General features: G+C 38.0%; 1 protein-coding gene across 9 annotated transcripts in view; it reads left to right on the top strand.

Annotated features, from left to right (window-relative positions):
- Positions 1–26149, top strand: part of RGS7 (regulator of G protein signaling 7) — a 265891-nt gene that overhangs the window by 195737 nt on the left and 44005 nt on the right. For all 9 annotated transcript variants that reach the window (XM_076334190.1, XM_076334197.1, XM_076334191.1 and 6 more), the window contains exons 7-11: positions 6698–6762; positions 8634–8710; positions 8853–8934; positions 23750–23824; positions 24896–24994. In XM_076334190.1, coding sequence (XP_076190305.1) covers positions 6698–6762; positions 8634–8710; positions 8853–8934; positions 23750–23824; positions 24896–24994 — 398 coding nt within the window. The remainder of the gene's footprint in view (positions 1–6697; positions 6763–8633; positions 8711–8852; positions 8935–23749; positions 23825–24895; positions 24995–26149) is intronic.

Genomic DNA, 26149 nt, shown 5'->3' with positions numbered 1-26149 from the left:
ATGTCCTGAATTTTGTTCTGATCCTTGCTAATTCTGACATTGACAAACCACCGCAGCGAGGGCTCTGTAAGCAGGAGGCATTTCCTGAAAATGCTTTCCAGTCAGCTCACCACTTCAGAGTTTTGTACTTACCTGAATTTTTCTTTCCATGAATGTGTAACTTATTTCCATAATATGTGGAGCATGGAAAATATGTTTGGCCAATTCATTTATATGCACGCGTATGAAAAGGTGACTGACTCAAGTACATGTTTTCTGCAGCTTTATTTTAAAAGCATTACTTTAAAAGCATTGACAATCTGCATCCAGGTCCCCTATAAATAGAGATAAAATTTCTTATCAGAATAAGTTCTGAGATATAGAAACATAATTCATAATTTTCAGAATTGCTTTCAAATTACTGTGTTGAGTAAACTAAATAAGTTTGTCTGTTTCATTATCAATATGGAAATTAGAGCTTTCAGGCCATGAAGGGAGCAGTGACAACAAATGCTTTTTTCTGTAGTCATGCACTGTCTTGCCGCTGATAGCCCTTTGCCAGGTGGGCACTGAGTAATTGCCCGCTTTGTCAAGTCATGGCCACCTTCTGATGCCGTCTCTGTAGCTGATTTTTACAGTTTAGAAGAAAATACTTTCCATCTTCTGATATCCTCAGCCTTGCCTTGGATTGCACATGCCTTAAGTGATTTCTATGCAAAATCAGTGTATTTGGATTTGTTGCACCTCCTCTTAGAAGCTTTTTAGCAAGTGCATTTGAGTCCCCCTTAAATCTGAGAGCCTTACGAGGGGGTAGAAAGCATTTTTTTTTGGTGTCAAAGCAGGGTGTTAAATTCTTGAATGCAAATTGAAAGCATTATGATAACATCAAGAAGTATGAAATAATTCAATGGATGCAATTTTAAATTAGATTTGACAACAGGATATTCTTTATCTGATCCTATAGTATATGTAGCTTGGGTGACCTCTCTTCCATACCTCTTTTTGTCACCCTGAAGGACTTTCCCAGGCCAACGTCATCTGGGGACTTTTGTCTGTTGAAGATTAATTTGCCTTTTTCTAATTCTTGAGCTCTCTGGTAGTTTGAAATTTGGTTTCTTTCTTGCCCTTGGTTTATGTAAGAGAGTCCTCTACCCACCTAAATCTATAATCAAATTGCATTCCTTAAATGTTACAGAAATAGTGTGATCAAAGAGTAAAAAGTAGAGAAAAGGAGGAGTGTTTCAGAAGTTATGTTTTTGACCATTTGGCAATTCAGTGCACACAAGCTATCATGGCCTTCCTTCTAACTTAATGTTATTAGCATTTACTAAAGAGTGTAGTTCTTTTATAGATACACAAGGCTGATCGGTGACCCATTTGTCCACCTAAAAGTTGTCATCTTTTTTATAAGACTAAGTGAAACTCAATAGCTGTTGCAAAGAGCAAAAATTATTTTTTTTTTTATTGAGTAAATCAGAGGTGACCTACAGATGGTATAAATAGTCCTAGAAATGCGGATGTTTTAGATATTTGATTGTATTTCCTCCATCCTGCAGTCATGTTCTGTGCCGACTGTCCCATAATTCTCCATCTGACGCAGGCACTCGCATATGGAGGGAGAACCTCTGTCTGCCCACAGCACACTTTGAAACCCTTAGACCTTGCAGTACTTTCTATTTTCTTTGCTCTTTAAATACTGATTAGGCATGTGCACACTGACTCCGAAACCAGAATTTTGACTCACAGAGAGTATAAATTTAATCTGGCCTCAGTGGAGATAATGAGTGTTCACTGAAAGTTACGCCCACCATCTGGGGCTGAATCAAGCTGTAACACCACTGGCACTGGGACAATTATGTAAAGAGTTTAAGTTTGTGTACGTGGTGGTGGATGTGTAGGTGGCATTATCTGTGGTCTTCAGAAGCCCAGTTGTACTTCCATTGAATTTAGCTGAGGCTTTTTCTCTGCTGTGGTGAGAGGGAAGATTTAGCCCCTGTTTAGCAACAAGCTTAAATTCCCTGGTTTAACTTTTGGGTGAAAGCTCTGGTTTTTTTCAGTAAGTGTGTGTAATATAATGTGGACTCAGTCCAGTTTCTAGATTCTAGAATGAAACCTGTCATTATCACTGCGATCTTATTTAAAGAAAAAAATCTATAGAGGTTTCTTAGGAGCTTTCAAGTACACGTGAACGGTCAAGAACAGGAAACAAAGGTAACTAACCATGAAAATGGGTTATTTTGGGATTAACAGTTTAAAAACTTGCAAGAGGGAAAACCCAGACACTCTCTTCATGCAACTCTCACTAGAACACTTTGCAATCTCACTTTAAGCTCTCACATTGCCCACATTTTGTGAATGTCTGAACAGAATTTTCAAGAGTGAGTAGTCTGTATTTACTGCACAGCTACCAAAGTGTATTTTAGTACTGGTTCATGGTTCAAATGCCCATTTATAAACATCACTGACCATGTTTCATTATGAAATGTTGCGTATTAATATTGCCTTTAAAATTATTGGCAAATCTGTTTTCTCATGATAATCAGTCACTTCTAAAGCACAAGCTATAGCATCTAATATATAAATCACTTTAGTGGAGGCAATTATGTTGATTGCAAAATCCATCAGAATACAGTGGCTCTAAAAATAAGAGTGTATGTGGCAGTCCATATTTAGCAAATTGAGGTTATTAATCAGACCCTGTTCCTTGCATATCATTCATCCATATGTTAAGCATTTTTCAGCACCCTTGTCAGGGAGCGGCAAGAGCAGGCAGCTCTGCAAGGGAAGGTAAGCAAGAACTGAGGGTGGCAACAGTGCAGGCAGGAGCAATGTCCTCACTGACAAAGTCTCAAGTGACCAGGAAGGTCCAAGGTCAAGCCAGGAAGCCAGGGCAGCATTGGTAAGTTACAGGGCTGGTTAGAGGCATATCTACAACGTAGCTCAAGCAGGGGCCAGGGGAAGTAGCTGGGCTTAAGCACAGCTCCTGAGCACAGGGGGCCTCAGTGGAGACCCTGGATGGACTGCTCAGGGCAATTACATCTCCTCAGTGTACTGAGGGCCCTGACCAGGACCTTTGGGGGGTAGATAAATAGAGAACTGTGTAGAGAAATAGAAGAGCTTTTAGTTGGAGACCCTTCCTGCAGATTGTACTTCTGTATGAAGCTGTAAAAACACTGACAACTCATATAAACCACGGGATTAGAAAAGCAGACACTGTCACTCTCTGAAATGCTGAGGGCTCATGACTCTGCTTGGAGAAAGAAACTGTCTGACATCCTCCCCAGATGCTCAAGGTCAGGCTACTGGATACATGCAGTTACTTCACACGTGTCTTGGTGTGTGCAAAAGATGGGAGTATCTGTATTTCAGATCTCATTGCTCTAAAAGTCAGAAGAACAAAACCTCATTTCTCTGTGTCTTCAAATGTTCTGGCTGAAAACAAGAGTGATTTTCACATTACTCTTGCTTTCCAACGTGCTAGTGAATTTTGTTACAGGCAAGCCAAAGAATATCATAACGAGAGTGTGAAGTGGTGAACTGAAATTCCTGAGCTCTGCCAGCTTCTCGTGTGACTACTAGTAGCTCTTAAATAGATCCTCAAACATGCACTTCTATAATAAGGATGTAATTGTTAGCACATAGAAATGGCAGTAAATTGAGTCAAAGAGTAGGAATGTCCTTCAGGACTATTTTCTTCTACATTAGTGGATATGTTGTATTTCCCAAAGAACTAAATCTTTCTTGGGCATATTCTGCCTTATCCACACTGGCACATAGAAACATTCCTGACATAAAGGATCCAAGCCACATGTATTACAACCTTTAGGCACCTGAAGGGGAGGGGATCTGGATATTCCAGAGAAAAAAGGTCTGAGGGATGAACATGATTTTTTGAGTCTAATATATGCTCATAATAAAAAACAAACGGTCTTGTATGGACTATTTGCTATGGAGTTGGAGCAAAAAGGGTCATTAGAAGAACCCTGCAGGGAAAATACTGCAGTACAGTCACACAGTTAAGACAAGAGTTTTCTTAGACGCAGTATTAGAATAATAGTGTGGCAAGCCAATTCCTCTCTCCTGCTCCTGGTGACCTGGTGGTTGTTTTGCTAGTGTTGAGAACTCTGTGATCTGAAGATGCTTTTTTGTTAAAACCTATCATGACAGAAAGATGGAGAGTCAGCCACCTCTGCAGCAACGATTTTAGTTGGAGGTAGCAGGAGATGCTAATGCCAAAAAATACCCACAATGGGACTCAAGGAAGTGCTAAGCTAACTAAAGGTGCCTATACAGGGACCATGGAATGTGGTTTACAAGGGCTTAATCAAGTGCAGAGAACAGGGAGTTTGTTTTGTTTCTGTTCAGGTGGTATTAGACTGGTCGGACTAGACAAAATTTGACCCCTGGAATTCTCAGGACTGTCTACACATTTCTATTAAATATGTATTTTATTGCTAATATTTTCAAGGGGTTCAGGGATTTTTTTTTTCTTGTTCAATGAAATAACCGATTTTGAAGGAAAAGAGAGGAAAATGCTTCACTGTAAAAGGAGCTAACTGACAAAGACCACCTCTCTCCTCAGTATTCTCATACCACTGTACTGATTGTGGCTGCGACCTGGATACAAAGGGTCCAGAATTCATCCCCTCATCTTTTTGTGACATTTCAGCATGCATGACAATACCTTAGTGTAAGTGTATACTAATATTAAAATTCATGGAAACTGAGGCTATAGAAACTGTTTGTCTGCTATACTTGGTGTGTGACGTGGATTTGTATCTGTATTTGTAGATTTTGTAGACACAGAAATTGCTTTGGAACCAGAGGAGATATAGAATCATAGAATCATAGAATCATAGAATAGTTTGAGTTGAAAGGGACCTTTAAAGGTCATCTAGTCCAACCCCCTTGCCGTGGGCAGGGACATCTTCAACTAGAGCAGGTTGCTCAGAGCCCCGTCCAACCTGACCTTGAATGTTTCCAGGGATGGGGCATCCACCACCTCTCTGGGCAACCTGTGCCAGTGTTTCACCATCCTCAGCGTAAAAAATTTCTTCCTTATATCTAGTCTAAATGTAGCCCCCTTCAGTTTAAAGCCATTCCCCCTTGTCCTGTTGCAACAGGCCCCACTAAGAAGTTTGCCCCCGTCTTTTTTATAAGCCCCCTTTAAGTACTGATAGGCTGCAATAAGATATGGGAGTGCAGGGAACAGAGAAAGAGACCATGGCTTCTTATGGGAGTGGAAAGTGAAAAAGTATGGAAGAAAATAGACCAGATAACACACACAAAATGGGGGGGGGAGGGGGGGGGGGAGACAAAAACTGCATTAAAATGTAACTTCATTTTACATCAAGTAACACCTGTAACTGCATCTGGAGTTACTAGAAGTGCTTGTCATCAGTTCCACTGAAATAGCACCCACTGGAGTGGGTTTGCATGCATTTGCAGGTGACTTGTCAGAAATAAATGTTTCCATGGAGTTGTAAAATATAATTGGTTTGACTACCTTAAAAATAAAAGCTATATATAAGATAAATGCTTCCTTCTTCCTAGTGATTTCAAGAGTTAGGTTCCTATGTTATTCCTCTTTGCTCCTGTAGTGGACAAGCTGGCAGTCAGGAAGCAGGAACATTCCTAACCACAACCAGTAACTATGGGCTCTTTGTGCTGATCGTAGAGACCACCGATAAGTTAAAGGTTTTCTTACCTACACTGATCAAAAGATTCCTCATCTCACACATGAGAAGGTGCTCTGAAGTAATGAAGTGGGTAAATATTGCACAATAAGGAATTGCACTGCACTCGTCTTACTGGTGGGGGAAGCTGTACAATATTCAGTGTTGATGTGAAGTATTTGTTGCTAAAGTCAGTCTTTTGGAAATGTACTTCATTCAAGGGTAATGGAGTGCATAAAGAATTCAGGATCAAGCAATGTGATGCAAACCACCGTACTGTTTATGTAGTCTTAAGTTTCATTTTCATCCCTGCGTCCTTTCAGTATTTAGCTGTCAGTATGCCATTTTATTAGTTAAGATTCTGCTCTGTTTGAATGAGGTGGAGGCAGAACAGCTCTGCTGAAGGATTTTGGATCTAGAAAATAAATGAAAATATTTTTTCTCATTATATCTAATACATGATACACTTTTTTCATTTTTTGGTCTCACATTATTTTCTGTTTTAAATATTGGTTATAGCAGACTAATCTGTACGAGACTTGAATTTTATCTGGAATTAATTTTTAGCTAAAATCTTCTTAGGCTGACATTTTGTGATTTCTAAATATAAAGTAAAAATAACTAAACCCATGTGTACATGTTCTTAAAAACCTATTTGACTAATGTAGCAGCAGCTCCTGATAAAACTCTTATGCATTATGAGTTATACACACACAGTTTAAAAAATGTTTTTGCCATTTTTTCTTTAATGTGCTAGTTCCCTGGCCATTAAACAACCTCACCCCAAGTATCTCATGCATTTTGTATATGATGACTGTTGCATAAAGCAGATTTTATAATTATTTAATGAATTTCTGTATTTGACCCATCATTTTAGTTACCATACTGGTAGCATTGATCCCATATTTAAAGCTTTTTAGAATAGAGGGAGAAATCAAAACAAAAAAAAAGCTAGCCACAAAATAGAGATGAAGCCTCTAGATTTCTGGTCTGCTGTGTTTGTGAGATAGTAGCAAATTCTGTGTTATTTTATTCTGTTCCAGCCGTTTACCTCTGCAAGCGGACAATGCAAAACAAAGCAAGGCTGGAGCTAGCAGACTATGAAGCTGTAAGTACCTGGGGAAAAGTAAATATCTCTGCTGGGCCCAATGAGCATGTGAAATAATGTTAAGCATGAGAACTATAGGCATTCTGTGTGAAAATTTATTAGTTTTCCACTTTTGCCAGCGTGTGGGTCTGACAGTGCTCAGTAGTCATAAATGCTGTTTGAGACACTGTTATGAAGGCTAGCTGGGCAAAAGTTGAGATTTTGGTCCATCTCTAATCTTACTCTGGTCAGATCACCATGCCAGGATCAGAAATAACTGTTCACAAATCCCAGATACACCATGAGTGTTTGAAAGCAATTATACTCTACACCATGATAAGGTTTGAATGAAGGATCTCTGGCAACATTTTCAAAAGCACTTGGTAGCTGTAGAAATACAAATCACATTCTTTAAAGTGATGCTGGCACTTAAGCCCTTGTCCCATCACTTAGATGAGAGGCAAAGAGGGTCAGACTAGAGGCACTTCCCACTCCCTGAAAAGTTGTGTTGTGCCCCAGACAAGGTGAGATAATTGGGGGCAGCAGGAGATGGAAAAAGAGGAAGTTTGATTAGCCGATGAGGATGGCACTCGCTAAGGAGAGAGATGTCTTGAATTCCATCCCTGTCCCCCCAAAAGTTCCTGAATTTTTCATGTAAATGTCAACATAAAATTCATGAACAGCCCTGGCTCTGTGCTGAAAGTTGTCCAGCTGTGGTACTGTGACATGATAGCAGGATAGTCAGCCAGGCCTCTCAACATGCCAAATATTCCAGCCGCAGCACCATGCTGACACACTTTATTGCTTCTTCTGGCACAAGCTTGCTTTTCAATGTACTGCCCTGTGGGGTATGCATAATTTTATTCTTACATGCCTTAGAAAATTCACCTCCAGTATACAATCCATGAGAGCCAGTAATGGTATTGACAAGATCTCTAGAAAGTCTCCTCTTCACTCTCTGCAGTCTTTATTTTCAGTAAGTATGTCATAGAGATACATTTGCCATGCGTAGAAATACAGTTAAAGCAACACTTTTTGTTAGGAAGTTTACAGACAATTTTTCACTTAGTCTCAGTAAAAGCAGTGCACGAAGGTAACTGGGATCTTTTTGGAGGAAGGTAAGAACCTCAGCCTTCTCCATGTTAACGGACTGCATACTGCTGCCATTTAAGCTGGAGGGAGATCAGAAAAGCTCTGTTACAGACAGTGAAGCTGTTCCAGCATCACTGGAGGAAAAAATTTTACTAAGATTTTACAAATCTTCTTCCTGTTATTACTAGTAGGCTGTAGGATATATACATTTCCTGTACAGTAGTGAAGAACGATAGTCTGCATTTTTTTTAAAATGAGGATATATGTGGAGCTCTTGGAAGATTCCTACACTACCAAAATATTGATAGCTTCTTATTATTGTATTTTAAATTGATAGGCAGCCAACATTGTTCAATGCAAACTATTTGTATAGATGACTGATGAGAATTGTCATGTGGATCATCCAGTATGGAAAGTACTGCTGTTATCTTTCAGTATTAGGGACTTTCAAAACAAGAATGTTTCTTTGTATTATTACAAAATTACTCATCCAGCACCCAGTATATAAAAATGCTTCAGAAATCCCATGTTCTGCTGAAGGTTGCATCCACCCTTGTCATCAGAGTTTCAAAACTAAAATAGTCAGGGCATTCAAAAGTAGATAGATCTAGTATTCCATCCCGTTTGGTGTCAGGCAAAGATTTCGTAGCAGATAAGGTACATTTACACTGGCACAGATATCATGACTTGTATTACATCTTGGGCAGGGGGGGCGAGGAGAGGAGAAAAAGATAAGCTAAAAGCTATTAAATAGTAAATAACTTACAACCTAACCCACTAAAATTGTGATGTATTTTCAGGAGAGTTTGGCCAGGCTACAGCGAGCATTTGCTCGGAAATGGGAGTTTATTTTTATGCAAGCTGAAGCACAAGCAAAGTAAGTTCCTTTGAAGACGAGGAGTTTTGGGTTTGCATGCTTTTTGAAGGGAGAAGGGGAGGGAAAAGCAATTGGACGCTTCATAGGTTTAAAATTACTGTCATTAACACCATTTCTTTTAAATATCCTATAACATTGACAGAGTGGACAAGAAGAGAGACAAGATAGAGAGGAAGATTCTTGACAGCCAGGAGCGAGCGTTCTGGGACGTGCACCGGCCGGTGGTGAGTGCCGGTGGGGCCGCTCTGCCTGTGAGCAGGGCCACTGATAAATGTCAGCCTCTGTGGAGCATTGGGGTAGCCAATGGGGAACAAGTAAAAGGGCTGTAGGGATGGGGGTTGGGGCCTGCCTCCCTTTTTTGCAGGATCTATACTTTATATCATTCTACTATTGAAGACTGCAGATGTATGAACACTCAGTTTGGGGTTTTCAGTGAATAAATCTGTTGTGTCTGATTTCTTGAATCAGAAGATACCTGTCTTTGACTATTACCATCTCAAAGGTTTCCCAAGGTATAAGCCACACACCCAAAATTATCAGCATAGCTAGAAATACTTTTAAAATAATCTTTTTTTTTAATCTGCTTTTTTGCTCGCTAAGCCTTTCAACTTCACTCTGGTCATATTTCCAAGCTATTTTTAATGTACGTAAAGGTTAGATATTGTTGGCTTTGAGCTGTGGGAGTCATACACTGTCTAAACAAGGTTTGTCTGAGTTGCTTGTCAAGGTCCATCTGAAACAAAATTAATGAAAAAGGGTCTTACATAATCAACTAGCTTTGAGAGCTAAAACTTGGAGAAAGAATGTCAAATGTCACAAGACTTCCAGTTAAACTGTGAGAAATCAATAATAACACTTTTTTGCTTTACTACAGAATTATATCTGTTTCCCTTGCCTAGAGTTAAGCTAGAGTTTGGTATCATTACCAATGAAACCGAATATGGACTATATCTTCCACTGTGACACTGGGAAAAGATACTTAACTAAAACTAATTCTTTTGGGGAAGTAAAGTTAGATTGGTGATACCTGTAGAAGAGGTGAATACAATGGAAAAGTTTCAAATAAAAAACTATAAACTTGGACAGGGTCAGCTTGCATTTATGACTGTGGAATTGAAAGAGCCGTAGAAGAAATGGATTTTGAGGTAGGATTTAGAACATCAGGTAGAGAAAATAATTTGAAGTGAAAGATTCAAACCACAGGCATTAGATACGAGAAGACTGCAACATTATTGTCTAGTCACGGACATGAAATAAGGAAGGAGGACAGAAAACAATCTGCCATCTGATGTTGGTGGGAGCTACAAATAGAATAGACACAGAAAGTTTCTATGGACCTGAGAACTTTGAAGGTGCAGACAGCTTTTATATTAGCTGCAGAAATGGATCTAAGGGTTTTGAATCTGGGAATGAGATGCTATTTCCAGCTTTGGAAGAGAAGATGAATTGTTGAAGTTTCAAGTTAAGATATAGGCAAACAATAAGGAGAGAATTAAAGGGACCAGGACAAGAGGAAATTGAATCTGATTAAGAGATTTGGCTGAACTGTGGATAAATCTGCCTGGTCCAGCAGATGTTTTTAATCTGGCTGTAGACATACCTAGGAAATATCAGAAGATCAGAGGCAAAGGACTGGCTTACAGTCAGCAATGCAGGCTCCTGACTTTAGGAGATATGACTAGAACGGGGAGCTTGATACTTTGGCTAACGAGCTCCTCTCACTAGTTCGTGAAATACTTGTTTTGAAAAAGTTGTTATGAATTTACTGTCACAGTAAAAGCCAGAAGCTTCTATTAAAAAGAATAAAAAATAAAAGAGGAACAGACTGAAAAGAGGAGGGTGATGCTAGAGTTAATTACAATTTCTAATGGCTTTTCAAGCCCCCCCAAAAGCCCATCAAAAACTCACAGAAATGTTGCTGCAACTCTGGAGAGCTAATTTTGGAAAATTAGCTAATGTTTGGATAAGAATCTGGGGTTAATGATTATTTTTATTTACAGTTTTTCATCTTTTGATAAAAATTCAGAAGCTAGGGGCAGTGACAATATTGTTCAAAATCCACCCCAATTTATTTTTTTTTTACTGAAAATGAATTTTGAGGACTAAATATTTCATTATTTGTTTTTTTTGTTTAGGTGAGTAAATAAATATTTTCCAGGATTTTTTTGCAGGTGCCCTGGTCCCTAGTTGCTTTATTTCTTACCTACCTGGCTACAGTGCTGGTACAAAAGCTTTACATATGGAATATAATCTATGAATATTAAATCTGCATTTATTTCGAAAAGAGATACTTTAAGGTGATGAAAGGGATAGAAGAGGGAAGCAACCATCAGTCAAAAGGACAGTGCAGCAGTGCACTACAGGAATAGGAGACATGAAAGAGAACAGCTGTAAGACAGTGAAACCAGGAGAGTGTAGCTGCAGAAAAAGAGCATGATTATCAGAAATGTCACTGTGACTGATAAGTTTAAAATAAAGGAAATGAACCAAGGTTTGATGTGTAAAGAGCATCTGCCTCAAAAAGCACTTTATTTCATAGGTCTCAAGTCAAAGTCAATCCTGCAGGTGGCTACAGGGGCCCTAGAAGATTTATGCCATAGTCTGAGAGACAGACAAATGCTTGAAAGTCATCATGGCTGTTACTTTTGGTCAGCTGGCTGGCTAGTGCCCTCAACTTTTTCCTAGGTTTTCAGACTGAGGTGATGCTTGGAGATGAACCAGAGGAAGTGGATTTGGAGAGGAGTTTTTTTTCAAATAGTCACCTGTTCTTCAATTTTCTTTTGAGAGGCAGTTACGAGAACAACTTTGATAGCTCACTGATCTCTTTCCATTCCAATATTTATTTAATTGCAGTTTCACTATGTATTTAATTTTTTATTTTGCTGTGTATTTTAGTGTAACGTGGAGTGTGATCTCGGTCATTTCTGTACATTCCAGTTCTTTATGTAGAAAGATCTTAGCTTGCAGCTAGAAAAAGCATGACTGAGCTTCAACTGTAGGTACTGCAGCCTGCAGAGACATTCCTGAACAGCTTTTAATCTTACTAGTTCGGATACTAATCGCAGTAAAACCATGGAAATGTGTGTCAGGGAGAGCTGTATAAACTCCCTTGAGATCCTGAGCAGCAAACCTAGGATAAAGTCCATGCCATTATTTCTGAGGTATAGCCAGTACCTAACATAGGTCTGAGATTAATATTATTCACATATAGTGACGCATTTCTTTTTTTGATGGCAGAGTAAACATATCTTAAAAGCCTTTCTTTTCTTTCCACCTGCCTAGAAAGCGTATTGTTTTCATAATTTTGAAACTTCTATCAATAACAGACTACAGAACTGAGCGAAAATTGGTTAGGAGGATTCGGGCGTTAGTCAAAAAGCAGTAACAAATCAAATTAAATAGGGGAAGTCGGTTCCTTCCAGGCAAAAGAAATTAAGAAGCTGCTCTTGTTTGAAAAGAAATGTCATGCTCCTGATTAAAGTCTTTATAAAAGAACTCATAGCTTTCCTGAATTATTATCTCTGTTTAAAACCTATAATCTTACACTTGTTAAAAAGGGACAAACAGGTACTAAAGCAGTAAATGCCCTGAAACATTCTCAAACCCGTATAAATACAGTAGGAGCAGTGTAGCTGCAGCTTGCTGTAAAATTAACTCTTAGGTAGCGAGCAAGGACAGCTGATGTCTTGCTGCTACAAACGATTCACTTTTCTTCCTGAGTTACACATTAATGTAACTTATAAAAAAGGCCTGTTGGGTACTTGTTGAGATTCAGAAGATAATGGGGGAAGTATCCTTTTCTCCTGAAAGTCATCTGTGTACTTCTTCACTATAATAAGTTGAAAAAAACTTTTTATTTTCTCCAAAACCAATATTTGGTGATTTAATACAGTAAGACAAATTATCCAGGGTGGGTATGTCTGGTAAGGACAGCCGCAATGTTTAGGGCAAGTGCGGGTTTAAGATAATTCACTGATGATGTAAAATTCAGAAATATGTATGATTTCTGGATTTGGGGTTTTCATGCCATTGTTTCCTAGTAGCAAACTAGGAAAAAAGTAATCTTTAAATTTTTTTACACCTTGTCACACATCCCACACCTCTTGCTTCTCTATTTAGTTTTTTTATGAGATTCTATCTCCATTAATCTCATTTTATTTGTTTATATTTTAAAATTGTATTTTATGTGGTCTGAACATGGCCCTCAGCATCTAAGCCAGTAGGTAATATTACCGGATGTCTAGGGTCATGCAGCGGATACTTGTGGTTTTTTGTTCTGTGTTTTCTTTTCTTTTCTTTTCTTTTTCGTTGCTTTTGTTTTTAATGACTTTTCCATCCTGTCCTTCAAGATCAGCCTCAAAGACTGGGCAAAAGACTGAATTTAGCTTGGCTAAGGTGGTGCAATCCTTCATTTTACACTTCGCGTGCTACAAATTCTAGACTTTTCTGGGCCAGTCGCTTGTTTAGCCAGAGAACACTTCTGTCTGCTTTATCATAATATTTTCAGAAGGTTCTTAAACATCTCCAGGAAACGAATGTGAATCATGCCATCCAGCTTCTCTAGTGATGTATCCACACACAATTTTCATGTCTTCTTTTGCACCTGTTTCACTGCATATCCTTACAAGGGAGTTACCTCTCCAGCAGACAGGGAATGCAGCCAAAGCAGCAATTGGCAGCCTCAGATAATTGCACTTCTGGTAATGAAACAAAGCCTTGTACAATGTTTTATTTTCAGAAAATGGTTATACTGTTTATGATCCATACTCGCATTTGTTTGAGGCAGATATTTATAAACCTTATAGCCAGCCTGCTAACTTAAGACCTTTATGGAAGAATTTGTACTCACGTTATTTAGCATTGTTATGTAGTCTGATACTTGAATAAGGGTGGGACAGATGGGGAAAAAGAAGCCAGTTTTCTTGCGACAGTGCAACAAACTGAAAGCGCTCAAGTTAAAACTGAGGATTATGAAGCGGTCAGAAATTGTGAAATAGCTAACTGATGAGATGGTAGAAGGATGGAAGGACACAGAAAAATGAGAATGATGTTATGGTTTTTAGTAAGACCCAGTTCTGGTAGCAACTAGGAAAATAAGCTGGAGTAGTAAGGATAAAGAATTTTTTGAATAAGTGCAATGTTTATACATTGATTTTTGTTTCTGTGTGAATTAAATTTTCTGCTTTAATCCAAAGCATTCTGTCAAGGATCTTCTTATAAGTCAAAAGGCAGATAATGAACTTCTAAATGTCACCTATATTTGCCATCAACATTTTCAGAGATGTGTGGTCAGACTTTCCTTTCTTTTCAAGTGAATAACCTAAATTCTTCTGTTAATCCATAAAATAGCAGTTTCCTGCCTTCTGTGGTGAAAAAATTTGAGAAAGCAATGATGACTCTGAGTATTTAGCATAGGGGCAACAAACCAGATAAATTTAACAGGTTTCCTTCTGAAACAGTGTTGCAAATACTGGAATCTTCACATACAAAAAAATCACATTAATACAGCCTTAATTAACATCAATACTACCGAAGCACCGCTTGAATAAATACAATGGATCTAATTTCTGTACAATAATTTCTGGTTCTGAAAACCAGTCACTACAAACCTAAAATAGTCTATTGTAAATTAAGAGTAATTGAAATTAAATTAACTTTCAAAAAGAATTAAGCATATAACTTAACTGCATATAAGATGCAGTAGTATGTTCTTTAGTACAGCTTCTAGTTTAGTTTCATATGACGTCTCAAAAATTAAATTTCAACATCCTTTTCATATGCATTTTGCATATTATGTGTTTCTCTGACACAGACCACTAAAAGATTTTTTTTTTTTAAACAATATGATAAAATCCTATTTTCTTAAGTTGAAAGCCCAACTTTGCACTAGATCTGTCCTTAAACAAGCAAGTATATGAGAACGTGAGAATCCTTGTCAAGATTCAAGATGCTCTAACTCTTACGGATTAATTTTATGGTTTAATTTATTAGTATTCTATTTCTTGAAAATCTCTCTGTATCTCTTTTTCTGCTGTTCCAAGCAGGTCCTTGGTTTGCACAGCCACTGGAATTCCTTGTGTGTCTGGTACTACTCAGGGAAAAAATCTGAACTCTAGTTTGAGAAGACAAATAGGTATAAACAGGAAACTGGTACAGTGTAGGTTTCTTTTTTTGGAAAGATGCTGAAAATCTTTGAAATTTTAAGTAATCCTAAGTTCCATGCTAAGTGAGACTTCCCATCTCTTAGTCTGAAAACCATCTGAGTTTTACCATGCTGCAAACATAATTAAAGCTTGATCAAACTAATTGATCAAATGTCCCTCCTTTGTCTGATGGTCTTGAACTTCATTTGTTTTCTCCAAACAAGAGAAACAACTCGTAGTTACACTTTTTTCCATTAATTGCACTCCTTGCTATGTTTTGATTAAGTCCACTGCAGAACAATAGTGGAACTACTGCTATTTTGATAGTAGTCAGTGATCTTCAGATAAATCCTTGAATAAAGCATGTATTGATTTTACTAATTGGTCCAAATGGCAAGTTTTCTGTCCTTCACGTGGGACTGTCTATAGGGGTTTAACTTATGCTTAAATGCTTATGCCTTTCCCTGCAGTTTATCAAGAATTCATTATTTCTGCATCAGTATATTTCTAGTGGATGACACAATTAGGTTTATTGCTCATTCATTTCAGTTTAATAAATAAGTCTGGAACTTTATATTATTTATCTCTGTTCTTTAATGAGTTAAAATGAAATTAGCTGACGAGGACATGTATTGAGCATTTAAATTCATTCTATGCTGCCTGCATAATTATCTACTCAAACCTTCAACAGAAGAGAACACTTAATCCTCACAAAGCTTTTATTAATTCTTACGAATTGAAACAATCCCTTCCTTTGAAGGAAGCAGTTCAATAAGATTTGACATTGAACATTCTGTGGCCTGAAATACCAGTTCAATGAATGAATAAGAAAAACTGAAAAGCTATATTTACTTAATTAAAAGCCAATAGGTTGTACATCATTATCAGCTGATATAGACAGGTTTTAGCAGTTAAGCTGTGCATGACTAATTTGTTTCCATAATACTACTTGACTGTAGATCACTATATTCAGGGATATGTGCAGCATTACTGTCAGATGTATCACATGTTTTAAAAATAGATTCATATTAAGGAATATAACCAAATTTAAGGCTATTCTATGCAAGTCCAGTTCGAAGCTGTATTCACTTATTTCAGTGTCACACTGAATCCAGACATTGTAATTATTTACCCAATCTTGTGTTCCGTATAGTATTTAGTAGCATAACACATCTCTTTAAGATACATAATGAAAAGGCTGTAGAAATTGGGGAAAATATCTAATGCTTTAGTAGAAAAAGCAGGTTTTAATAATTTTTCCCTGCCACATTTATGAGGCATCTGGGAATGAAATCTGAAACATGCTGCTACGGAATTTATACTTGAGAACAATCTTGGGATTTGCTTCCTAATCATTAAACATGACTTATAGGTGTTAATTGGAAGGTATAGCTGTACTTCCCAGATGAGCTAATTTCTAACAGGAGAGAAAGTCCATAGGAAAAACTGGAAAAATTGTGAGCTAATTTTAGAGAACTTGGTCTGGAGTTCTAGGGAGGTGAAAACTTGATAGAAGCTGTATACAAAGTCATCATCAAACTTACATACTTATTACAATTTACATATGAAGTTACCATGGCCATAATGGACTGTAATCCAAATATTTGTCTTTCTGTGTTTGCTTCTTATTAGAACTATAATGCAAGTGGGACCTCCATAACAGCAGGTATCAAAAGTCCAGTCACAGTGCTTGTGTGTCAGTCACACACCTGAATCAAAAAGGCATGTTTCCAAAGAGATAGTTGTGCTAAAAGTAATTGTGCAGAAGCTGGGAATATGATACTATTTTTTTTTTTTTTAAAGTGTGTATGACACGCGTACATACTCTTGGAAATCCAAGTAAAGAGAAGAAAAGTTGGTGCTGGTCCCTTCTATTACATGATAGTGTCTTGATACTTTTGTAAAACTTACAGTGCCACTACATATACAGGAAAAAAAAACTATCTGGTATCATCAATTTCAACTGTGGAACAAAGACAATATTCATTAAGTAGCTAGACCCTGTGGTGTGGATACCCAACCAACTTAGTTTAGAGTTTGTAATGTTTGGGTTGTGCGACATTTGTGAAAGATGGGGCATAAGTTGCAAAATTAAAAAAAAAAAAAAAGTCCGTCACTTGTATCCTAATAATTAAACTCACCGTAATATTTTTCCTCTTTCTTAAGACATCTGCTAATTTACTGGGGATCTTGTGACTAGAGACGTTGTCAAGAGAAGTCCCAATGCTTACACACTTGATTTCTCAGAGTTATTTTCAAAGAACTGCTGAACCGAATGGAAATTGTAATTAAGTCGTAGACTTTTGGAGAGGCTAATAAAGTTCATAAGAGTGTTTCAGATTAGGTACACCTAGTTGATTGTAAATTAAACCCATGATTAAGTGCTTCAGTTGTCAGTAATATTTTTTTCCAACCAAAAGAAAGTGGTTCCTGTAGCCCGGTCCCTGTAGTCACTGGTTTGGCTTTACTGCCTTGGGTGGTGTAACAGAGGCCAGCGAGATCCCCCCTAGCAGAAGTATCAACACACGTTCCTACATATTTGCGGGTTCTGGCAACTGATGCTACTGGGTTTATATTTTCATCACTTAGTTGAGGTTGGTTGATCTAATAGTTATAAAGTGAGCTACATTTTAAACAGCTTTCAGGTCCTATCAGATAACCACCAGGAAAACAGTTTTCTGAAATTTGTAAAGGGTAGAAATGTGCAGCCCTCCTTTGGCTGGACCTTAAGATAACAGCTGGTTTTCCAAATCCTGTTAAAAGAGCTGACCACTTGTACTCAGCACATTTGAAATGTTTCTCTGAGACTTTCTATTACACCAGCAAAGTCATTAATAGCGCAGCTCTTCCACTGCAAAGCCTTTTTACTCATTGACCCTGAAGTGTGTAAAATGAGGTAAAACCCAAAAATATCCAAATAATCTATACCTAAACCTCAACCTTTCCTTATAAGCCTTAGCCGGTTCTGCACACTCCAATAACTTCCATCTCTGGGAATTGAAAAATTGGTGCATTGCAGGAGAATATAGCCTGTTTTTCTTTGTGAGAGCTTCAGTTTTAGCCATTACTGACAACTTACTTACTATAGGATTTTAATGTCTCCTTTGATGCTAGACTTTGTATGAGAAAAAATAAACTTTCCCACATAACCAGAGTCAAACTGGGTATTCCTCCAGCTAATAACTCCTTTGTTTTTTTTTTCAGCTGAGTACCACTGGAATTTTTTTTCTTTGCCTCATTTCTTTTTTATAATCTTTCATGCCCTTATTCTCCCCTTGATTTTTAACTACACACAGTTCAGCTAGCTACTCAAGTAAACTGGAATATAAAAACTACAAATAAAAATGAACTCTGGTATTCTGCTTATCATTCACTGTCTAATTAGCTTCCTTTCCCTACTTTAGAAGCGAGTGATATGAATAGTGACTGTTGGGGGTTAGAAGACTCCTTTCCTAGAAAAATGACAGAAATAGCAGCAATGACAGAAATAGCAGAATAGATTGTTGCAGAAGGCAACACTAACATTTGACACTCAGGAAATTCCAGTTTTAAGCTTACTATATTTGTGATAGTCTGCTCTTACAAATAATGTAAAAGACAGCTTTCAATCTCTGCCTTGTCTTTATGTTTGTGTGTCTGACTTTATCTTTTCCAAGTGGAAGCAAAGATCTGTCATGTTTGTATCCTTGTCCATGATTTAAATTTATGGTGTTTAAATTTTGAAAGCCTGGAGATCTTGAAATTTAGTATTTTGCAATTAAACTTAACAAGTTAGCCCATGTTTGCAAAACAAATAAAAAGATCTTATTTCATAGTGTATTGACACTGAAATGCAATGAAATTGTGTAAGGGATGTGAATCAATCTGCCTAAATATTTACTGCTTTAATGCACCCTGAATTTATGGGTGTGCATATTGAAATGAGGTAATTATTTTAAATAGCACCTATGCGTTTTTAGCTAAAGAGGCTGTGAAATTACATTTCCTTAAATCATCACTAGATTGGTTTGTATGGGTTGAGTACACACCACAGGCTGCCAGAGGGCAGAGGCAGCAGTAAGGAAGCAAATACCAATCTTGTCTTTCCTTTCTGCTGTTGTGGGGAGGGGAAGGCAGGGTGATGAATTTCACACTGCTGTGAATACTTGATTGGAGTGTTCTGTAAGGTGGATTATTTGAATTTCAATCCCTGCAGCTTATGAAGATCACAGGCTGTACCACAGAAATGTAGGCTGAGAGGGACCTCTGGAGGTCCTCTAGTCCAACCTCCTGCTCAAAGCAGCGCTAACTTCTAAGTTGAATAAGATTGTCCAGGCCCTTGGTTAAACAAGCTTTGAAAATCACCAAGGATGGTGATTCCGCAGCCTCTCTTAAGCAACTTCTTCCTTTTATTATGAAGAATATTTCTTTATAGCTAACTGGAATTTCCTTTACTGCAATTTCTGACTGTTGCCTCCTGTCCCTTCATGGTGCACCTCTGGAACAGGTCTAGCTCTGCAAGCCCCCTTTGGGCAGCAGAAGACAACAGTTAGCTCTCACCTTTTGCAAGGAGAAAAAAGTCTGTTCCTCCACTGGACTTTTCTGTTTTGAATATATTTCTTGTGTGGTTTGTGGGGCCCAAAACTGGTCTTGGTATTCCAGATGTATCCTCATGGTGCCGAGTAGAAAGAAATAACCACTTCCTTTGCCTGCTGGCTATGCTATTGCTAATGCAGCTGGGTATGTGGTTTGTCTGCGTTGCTGCAAGGACATACTGCTGACTCATGTTCAGCTTCTCCCTCAGATCATATTCTACAGAGCAGCAGTGCAGACAGACAGTTCCCAGCCTATTGCAATGCATGAGCTTATTCCCTCCCACATACATGGGTGTATTTCTCTCAGATACAAGAAAACTTCTGGTTATTCCGGCTTAAGTAGATTCACAATTAAATTGCCATATTCCTTAAGAATGAAAAAACCATCAAAACTTAAACTGACATCATTATAAACATTAATTTACTTTCTGTTGAGGATTTCACACTTATTAGAATTACAAGTACATCATAGCAAAGAGATTTTTACAGAAAAAGGTGTTGATAGCAATTGATTTTGGCTATGTAGCCAGGCAATAAAAAGGGCCCTTGGAGTGTGCAACTTTGTACAGCAAACAGACTATAAATATTAGGTATTCTGCACTATTTGGATGGAAACATTCCATGGCTAAAGCATCCCATTTGATGTAAACAACGACTTCTTCCAAAGAGTTGCTACAGGTGTCAAAAAACTAATTCACTGTTAGCTCTATTACAAGGGCTTAATTAATTAATTCACTGTTGCCACAGTTATCAGGGAAAGATTATGAATATCAAGTGGATTTTTTTAACTAAACAGATGGTTGTTGTTTTCAAATGTTGGCTGTAGTCAGATCCAAGCATGTAAGTTCTTGGACCTGGAGTTCTTGGACCTCCTCTCCTTGCAGAGGAGGCTTCCTCCTTTCGCTGTGTTTCTTGGCAGAATCTTATTATGCAGCCTCCTAGACTGCATTTCTATTTTTTCAGTAGAAAGTTGTGCTGCTTGGAATTCATACTAATGTGATTATCCAATAATTGAAGTAGGGATTAAAAAATCTTCTGTATGTGGTTATTTATATTATTTATCTGTATCCATTTATCTCAGCAGTGAATTTATCATGACTGGACTGACATGTCCTTTGCTGTAAATTATTACCATGGCATTTGTACTTTGAGATAAGGGTGTGCTAACAGATGGATGAAAAGAAACTAAGTTTCCTTTGAATATATGACGGTTTTTCAGCCAGCTGTTTAAAAACAGATGAGGGCCAAATTCTACCCTGGTTATGATCTTGCTGTATGATCATTTCAACAAGACTTTCCTCTGTGTGTGTGGAGGGGGAACTGTTTTCATACAGAATATTAGTCCCGAAAGAAATAAGCATTCTATTTACACATATAGAAGAGGTTTCAAGTCTTCCAGGAAATCTGTTTGAAAACTATTTACAGTATTAGTATGCAAATTATATACTACACCCTAAATGGAAATCTTGCAACAGAGCACTCTGACAGGCATCTCACTATTTGAACTATGGTAGTCCAGTTAAAAAAGCAACACAAACAGAAAACACAGCTGGATGTAATTGTATCCAAACACATACTTATTATGTTAATGGGGGCATACGAATAAAATGAAATGTTGTCCAGCAAAGATTTTCCCACAAAGTCTCCGAGTTATTTTAGCAAAATGTTCAAATAATGCAAGCTTTTGTGTTTGTTTTGATTGAAAAGATGTTTGATACTTATTCCTAAAAATTGACAGATGAAGCGTGGCAGCAGCAGAGAAACAATAAATCCCATCTCATGTCAAGCATCATTTTAATAAATATTCTTCAGTTGAGAAGAAAACATGAATTGTGGCCCCGATTACATTAGGTACTTTCAGTGAGATAATTTAAATGAAATTATGAGAGCAGTATTGTATGGTGGTAGCGATATAGGTCTTAAACTCCTATTGTTACTCCAGGTTATCAGACTAGTGATACACCCTTTAGCTGCCTTGCCTTTTGCACTGAAGCTTCCTGACACTTCCCTGCCTGTACCTTCCTGCTGCTGCTCTCCTATGGGCCTCTCCAGTCACACCTTGGTCCAGTTTCTGCCCTCACAGCCTCTCGTGAGTGCCCGTGCTGAAGTATGCCACAGCAGCTTTACTTCAGTGTGAGAGGTTTTAAACAGTCAAGTGTCAGTAAGAGCCCACTAGATGCCGTAGAAGGTCAGTACTGGGTTGGGTCTTTTTCCAACCAGCAAAAGCTTCACCCTTGTTTCATTCCTAAAAACCTCCCAGAATTTCTTGTTGTGTCCCTCGCATCGATCTGCACAGCTCTGGCATGTAAGTTACCTGGGCAAGGTGCTAGATCTGTTCATACCAATTTACTGCCTGTGGACTTGAAATCTTTGAAAATAAGAGGCTTTGGATGAGGCTTGTGCCCTTTTTTTTTTTGCCTTTTTTTTTTCCCCTCTCCATTTTTAGGACGTGCTTTTAACAAACCATAACTGAAAATTAAACAAGCAGCAGTTTGTGCCTTATGTAAGTGCGCCTGCTATTCAAATGGTTGCATTCAAGGGCTGTAGATATTGTTAAAAGCTCGTGTCTTCTTCACTGCCAGTTGCTGCCATAATCTTAAAGTAGATGCATTGTTTTCTTTTTAACTTTATATCTCAGTATACTGCCCCGTGAAATTGCTTTCTGCGTTTAAATTGACCATCACGCAGAATTTTGTATTTTTCAACCTGTCATTGTCTTTGAGAATTACAAGTTATTCTGAGTTCAAAAACTACCATTTTTGTTCACAAGCACAAAGTGTACCTTCCCAAGTCTAGCTCATTAGGCATGTCAGATGCAGTCTTGAGAATATTATCTAAATGCCTATTTTTATTCTTAGTGATGAGGAACTGTTTATACTGCAAATGTAATATGATCAAACACACATTGATGTATTACTTTAAAATAAAAACTTATTTATTAATTTAAAAATCATACTGGATAAAAAAATCAGTCTGTTATTTAAAATATTTTCCAGAGGCAAAGTACCATTGGTCTGTTTAAAGAAATGTATTTGTTTCTTGGCTCTGCCTACATAAGAAAAGTTTAAAATTTTTGTCTGTGAAGATTTACAGCCACATCAAGTGTTTTACATTATGATAAGAAGACAAAGCTTGTATCATTAGTGTGATAATAAGTCCAGCTTAGTTGTCCGGCAAGTAAATTCTACATCTAGCTACTCCCATTAAAAAAACGCAACCTACTTTCACTAAAAATCTGCTCCCGCTAGAGAGCAGATTTTGTACTTCCCACTCTCAGTGGCAAATGTAATCCCTCTAAAATCAATAGGTAAAACTCACCTGAGAGCATAACGCTTATTATCAGTTGTTTCTAGCAATTGGGTAAAGAACAGATTTCTGCAGAGAGTTCGTACTTAGAAGGAAGTGTCAAAGGAAGATGAATTAGGAGAAACTAGAGGACTTTTGTCCTTTGGGAAGCTACAGAGTTGTGAGGATGAATCTTTGAAGGCCAAATCAGATGTGTTGAGAGTCATTCTGTTTAGACTGCCAGTCTTCTGGTTAGGCTGCTGAAGCCTGTTGGTTTTTTTTTTTCTTTTTTTTTCTGAAGAAACAAATCCCATTTCGGCACTTTTTTTTTTATCTTTTTTTAAAAAAGATCATCTTTAAAAAAGTGACCCAAACCCAGATGCTCCTGAAGGGAGCCTGGGGTTCACAGCTGAGGTGGCTATTGCACAGTTCTATTTATTTTGTCTCATTAGGTCAACCATGCTTCTCAGAGGGAAAGCTAGAATGCACATTGTATGGCTTCCTTGGTAAAACCAAAGCAGAAACATGTGATTTGTTTCTGTTATCTTGATAATTTATTTTATTTCAAATTCACGATGTCATGAGGTCTAAGCACGTGGTCTTCAGTGTCCCACTCCAAAATTCCCAAATACTGCCAATAGCAATTTAATTTGAATTAGTACCTGTCTGTGCTACAAGTGTGTCTTATAATATGCATTTGGGTATTTTCTGCTTCTCTGTACATTGCTTTCAGTACTTTCAGCATAAAGATACAGAGTAAAACTTCTCCTAAAAACCATCATAGGGTCTAGCAAACAACACTGAATAGCAAAAGAATCTCTCTTACAATAAACCAGACAAAATGATACTCGAGATGCTTCCTTAGACTCTGTTATTGAGGTTTTAGGGACTATTGCAGAAGGACATCAAGTTATTATATGCCTCTAGTTATTTATTTTCTTAGCCTTACAAACTGAAGAGGACTATCTCAATGAAAATAGTATGGAGTTCCTTCGCAGATTTTATCCATGTGCTTTCCTTTCTTTTTCTTTTAATAGCCTGGATGTGTAAACACTACTGAAGTGGATATAAAAAAATCTTCAAGAATGAGAAATCCACATAAAACAAGAAAGGTAAGTACTGTTAATATATCAAAAGCAGGAGGGGGAGGTAATTTATAGCATGAAGTTCCATAGTTTCTTAAAACATTTTTTTCTTACAGCTGCAAAGAACAAATACTTGAATGTATGTTATTATTTCATAAGCTCTTAAATGAATTTGTATTAACAAATTTGCTAATACTAAGTAAATGCTATCACATAAGAAAGGCTTTGGAGAAATACACAGAGAATATGAAAATAAAATTCATTTTTGCATGCTTTATTCATGTTGTTTAGTAGATTGAATAAAGCATGTTAAAATGTTTCTGTCAGTAATTAAGGAAAAATACATTAAAAATGCAGTGTAAACTATAACAGCGGTTCTTCTTGTGCTGGTATTAATGAAAAGGGTGTCTCTAGTTTACAATTATGCCCCAAACGGATGACCAGAAATTGTGGCGGAAATTAGCTTCACCTAAATTAGGATCCAGACATGAGCAGGGTAAATTCTCTAGGGGTGTATAGATGGATTGGAACAACGCTTTCTTTCAAATCCTTTGTATCATAATAATGTGGTTTGACTCCAGCTTTAAAATACTCCCTTTGAGGTATATTTTCACGTCAACCCTTGGAAAAATATGTTTTAAAAAGGAAGGTGGATTTAGAGAAAGTTTTAGCTTAGCTTATTTATGGTAGTGAAAGGTCCAGATTAGTGTAATTTACAAAGCAGTAATTGCAAATCTGGGAGTCATCCAAATAATCCATTGTGATAGTCTATCTTTCAGGATACTATTTCTTCTTTTCCTACTGGTCATCTCCACTTACTGTAAGAGCTGCCTCTCAGTGTCATCCCCCATGTTTACTATGCTGTTAATATAGAGACATAATAAAAGTAGATCCTGTGTTCTATGGCATTATGAAATTATGGGGGTGGTATAGAAGCACAATTTTATCTGAGTGCATGGCTTATTTGCAGTTTCTTTAAAAAAATATGATCTTGGCTGACTTCTTGAGCACACTGTACTAAAACATCACAGCTACTATGGGTATGTGTAGAAAGCATTGTCTGAAAGCAACTATCATTATTCCATATTTTTTGCGTAGTCTGTCTACGGCTTACAAAACGACATTCGAAGTCACAGCCCTACCCACACACCAGTACCAGAGACTAAACCACCCACCGAAGATGAACTACACCAAGAGGTTTGAAAAATAAGTACAAATGTACTTTTAAATGAACATTTTAGGAAAGTAGGTATTAAACCAAAAATTGTCGTAACTAGGAAGTATGTTCGGAACAGATCTAGCAAACATTTAGTAAACCTTTTCCTTGTTTCAGGATATATGGATTTAGGTATGTAACTTCTATTAAAACTAATGAGGCAAAACCTGACATTTTTTGTGTCGTGCATTACATAGTTAAAGGCAGTTAGCAGCAAGCCAGTTAGTGGGTTCTTTGCATAGGTAAGCCCATTAGCTCCTTTAGCAGTAGACACCTCGCTCTTCCTTTCGACACTGATTCGAGGTTTTGGGGTACACTTACCTCTCCGTGTATGCACATATGGGTTCACACATTTATCTACTTCACAGAATCATAGAATCATTAAGGTTGGAAAAGACCTCTAAGATCATCGAGTCCAACCGTCAACCCAACACCACCATGTGCACTAAACCATGTCCCTAAGCGCCTCATCTACACGTCTTTTAAATACCTCCAGGGATGGGGACTCAACCACTTCCCTGGGCAGCCTGTTCCAATGTTTAACCACTCTTTCAGTAAAGACATTTTTCCTCACGTCCAATCTAAACCTCCCCTGGCGTAACTTGAGGCCATTTCCTCTCGTCCTATCGCTAGTTACTTGGGAGAAGAGGCTGACACCCACCTCGCTACAACCTCCTTTCAGGTAGTTGTAGAGCGCCATGAGGTCTCCCCCGAGTCTCCTTTTCTCCAGGCTAAACAACCCCAGTTCCCTCAGCCGCTCCTCAGAAGACTTGTTCTCCAGACCCCTCACCAGCCTCGTTGCCCTTCTCTGGACACGCTCCAGCACCTCAACGTCCTTCTTGTAGTGAGGGGCCCAAAACTGAACACAGTATTCGAGGTGCGGCCTCACCAGTGCCAAGTACAGGGGGACAATCACTTCCCTACTTCTGCTGGCCACACTATTTCTGATACAGGCCAGGATGCCATTGGCCTTCTTGGTCGCCTGGGCACACTGCCAGCTCATGTTCAGCCGGCTGTTGACCAGCACCCCCAGGTCCTTTTCTGCTGGGCAGCTTTCCAGCCACTCTTCCCCAAGCCTGTAGCGCTGCCTGGGGTTGTTGTGGCTGAAGTGCAGGACCCAGCACTTGGCCTTGTTC

The sequence above is a fragment of the Aptenodytes patagonicus genome, chromosome 3 (assembly GCF_965638725.1).
Source record: "Aptenodytes patagonicus chromosome 3, bAptPat1.pri.cur, whole genome shotgun sequence".
Taxonomy (NCBI): domain Eukaryota; kingdom Metazoa; phylum Chordata; class Aves; order Sphenisciformes; family Spheniscidae; genus Aptenodytes; species Aptenodytes patagonicus.
This window is presented reverse-complemented; position numbering and strand designations above follow the sequence as displayed.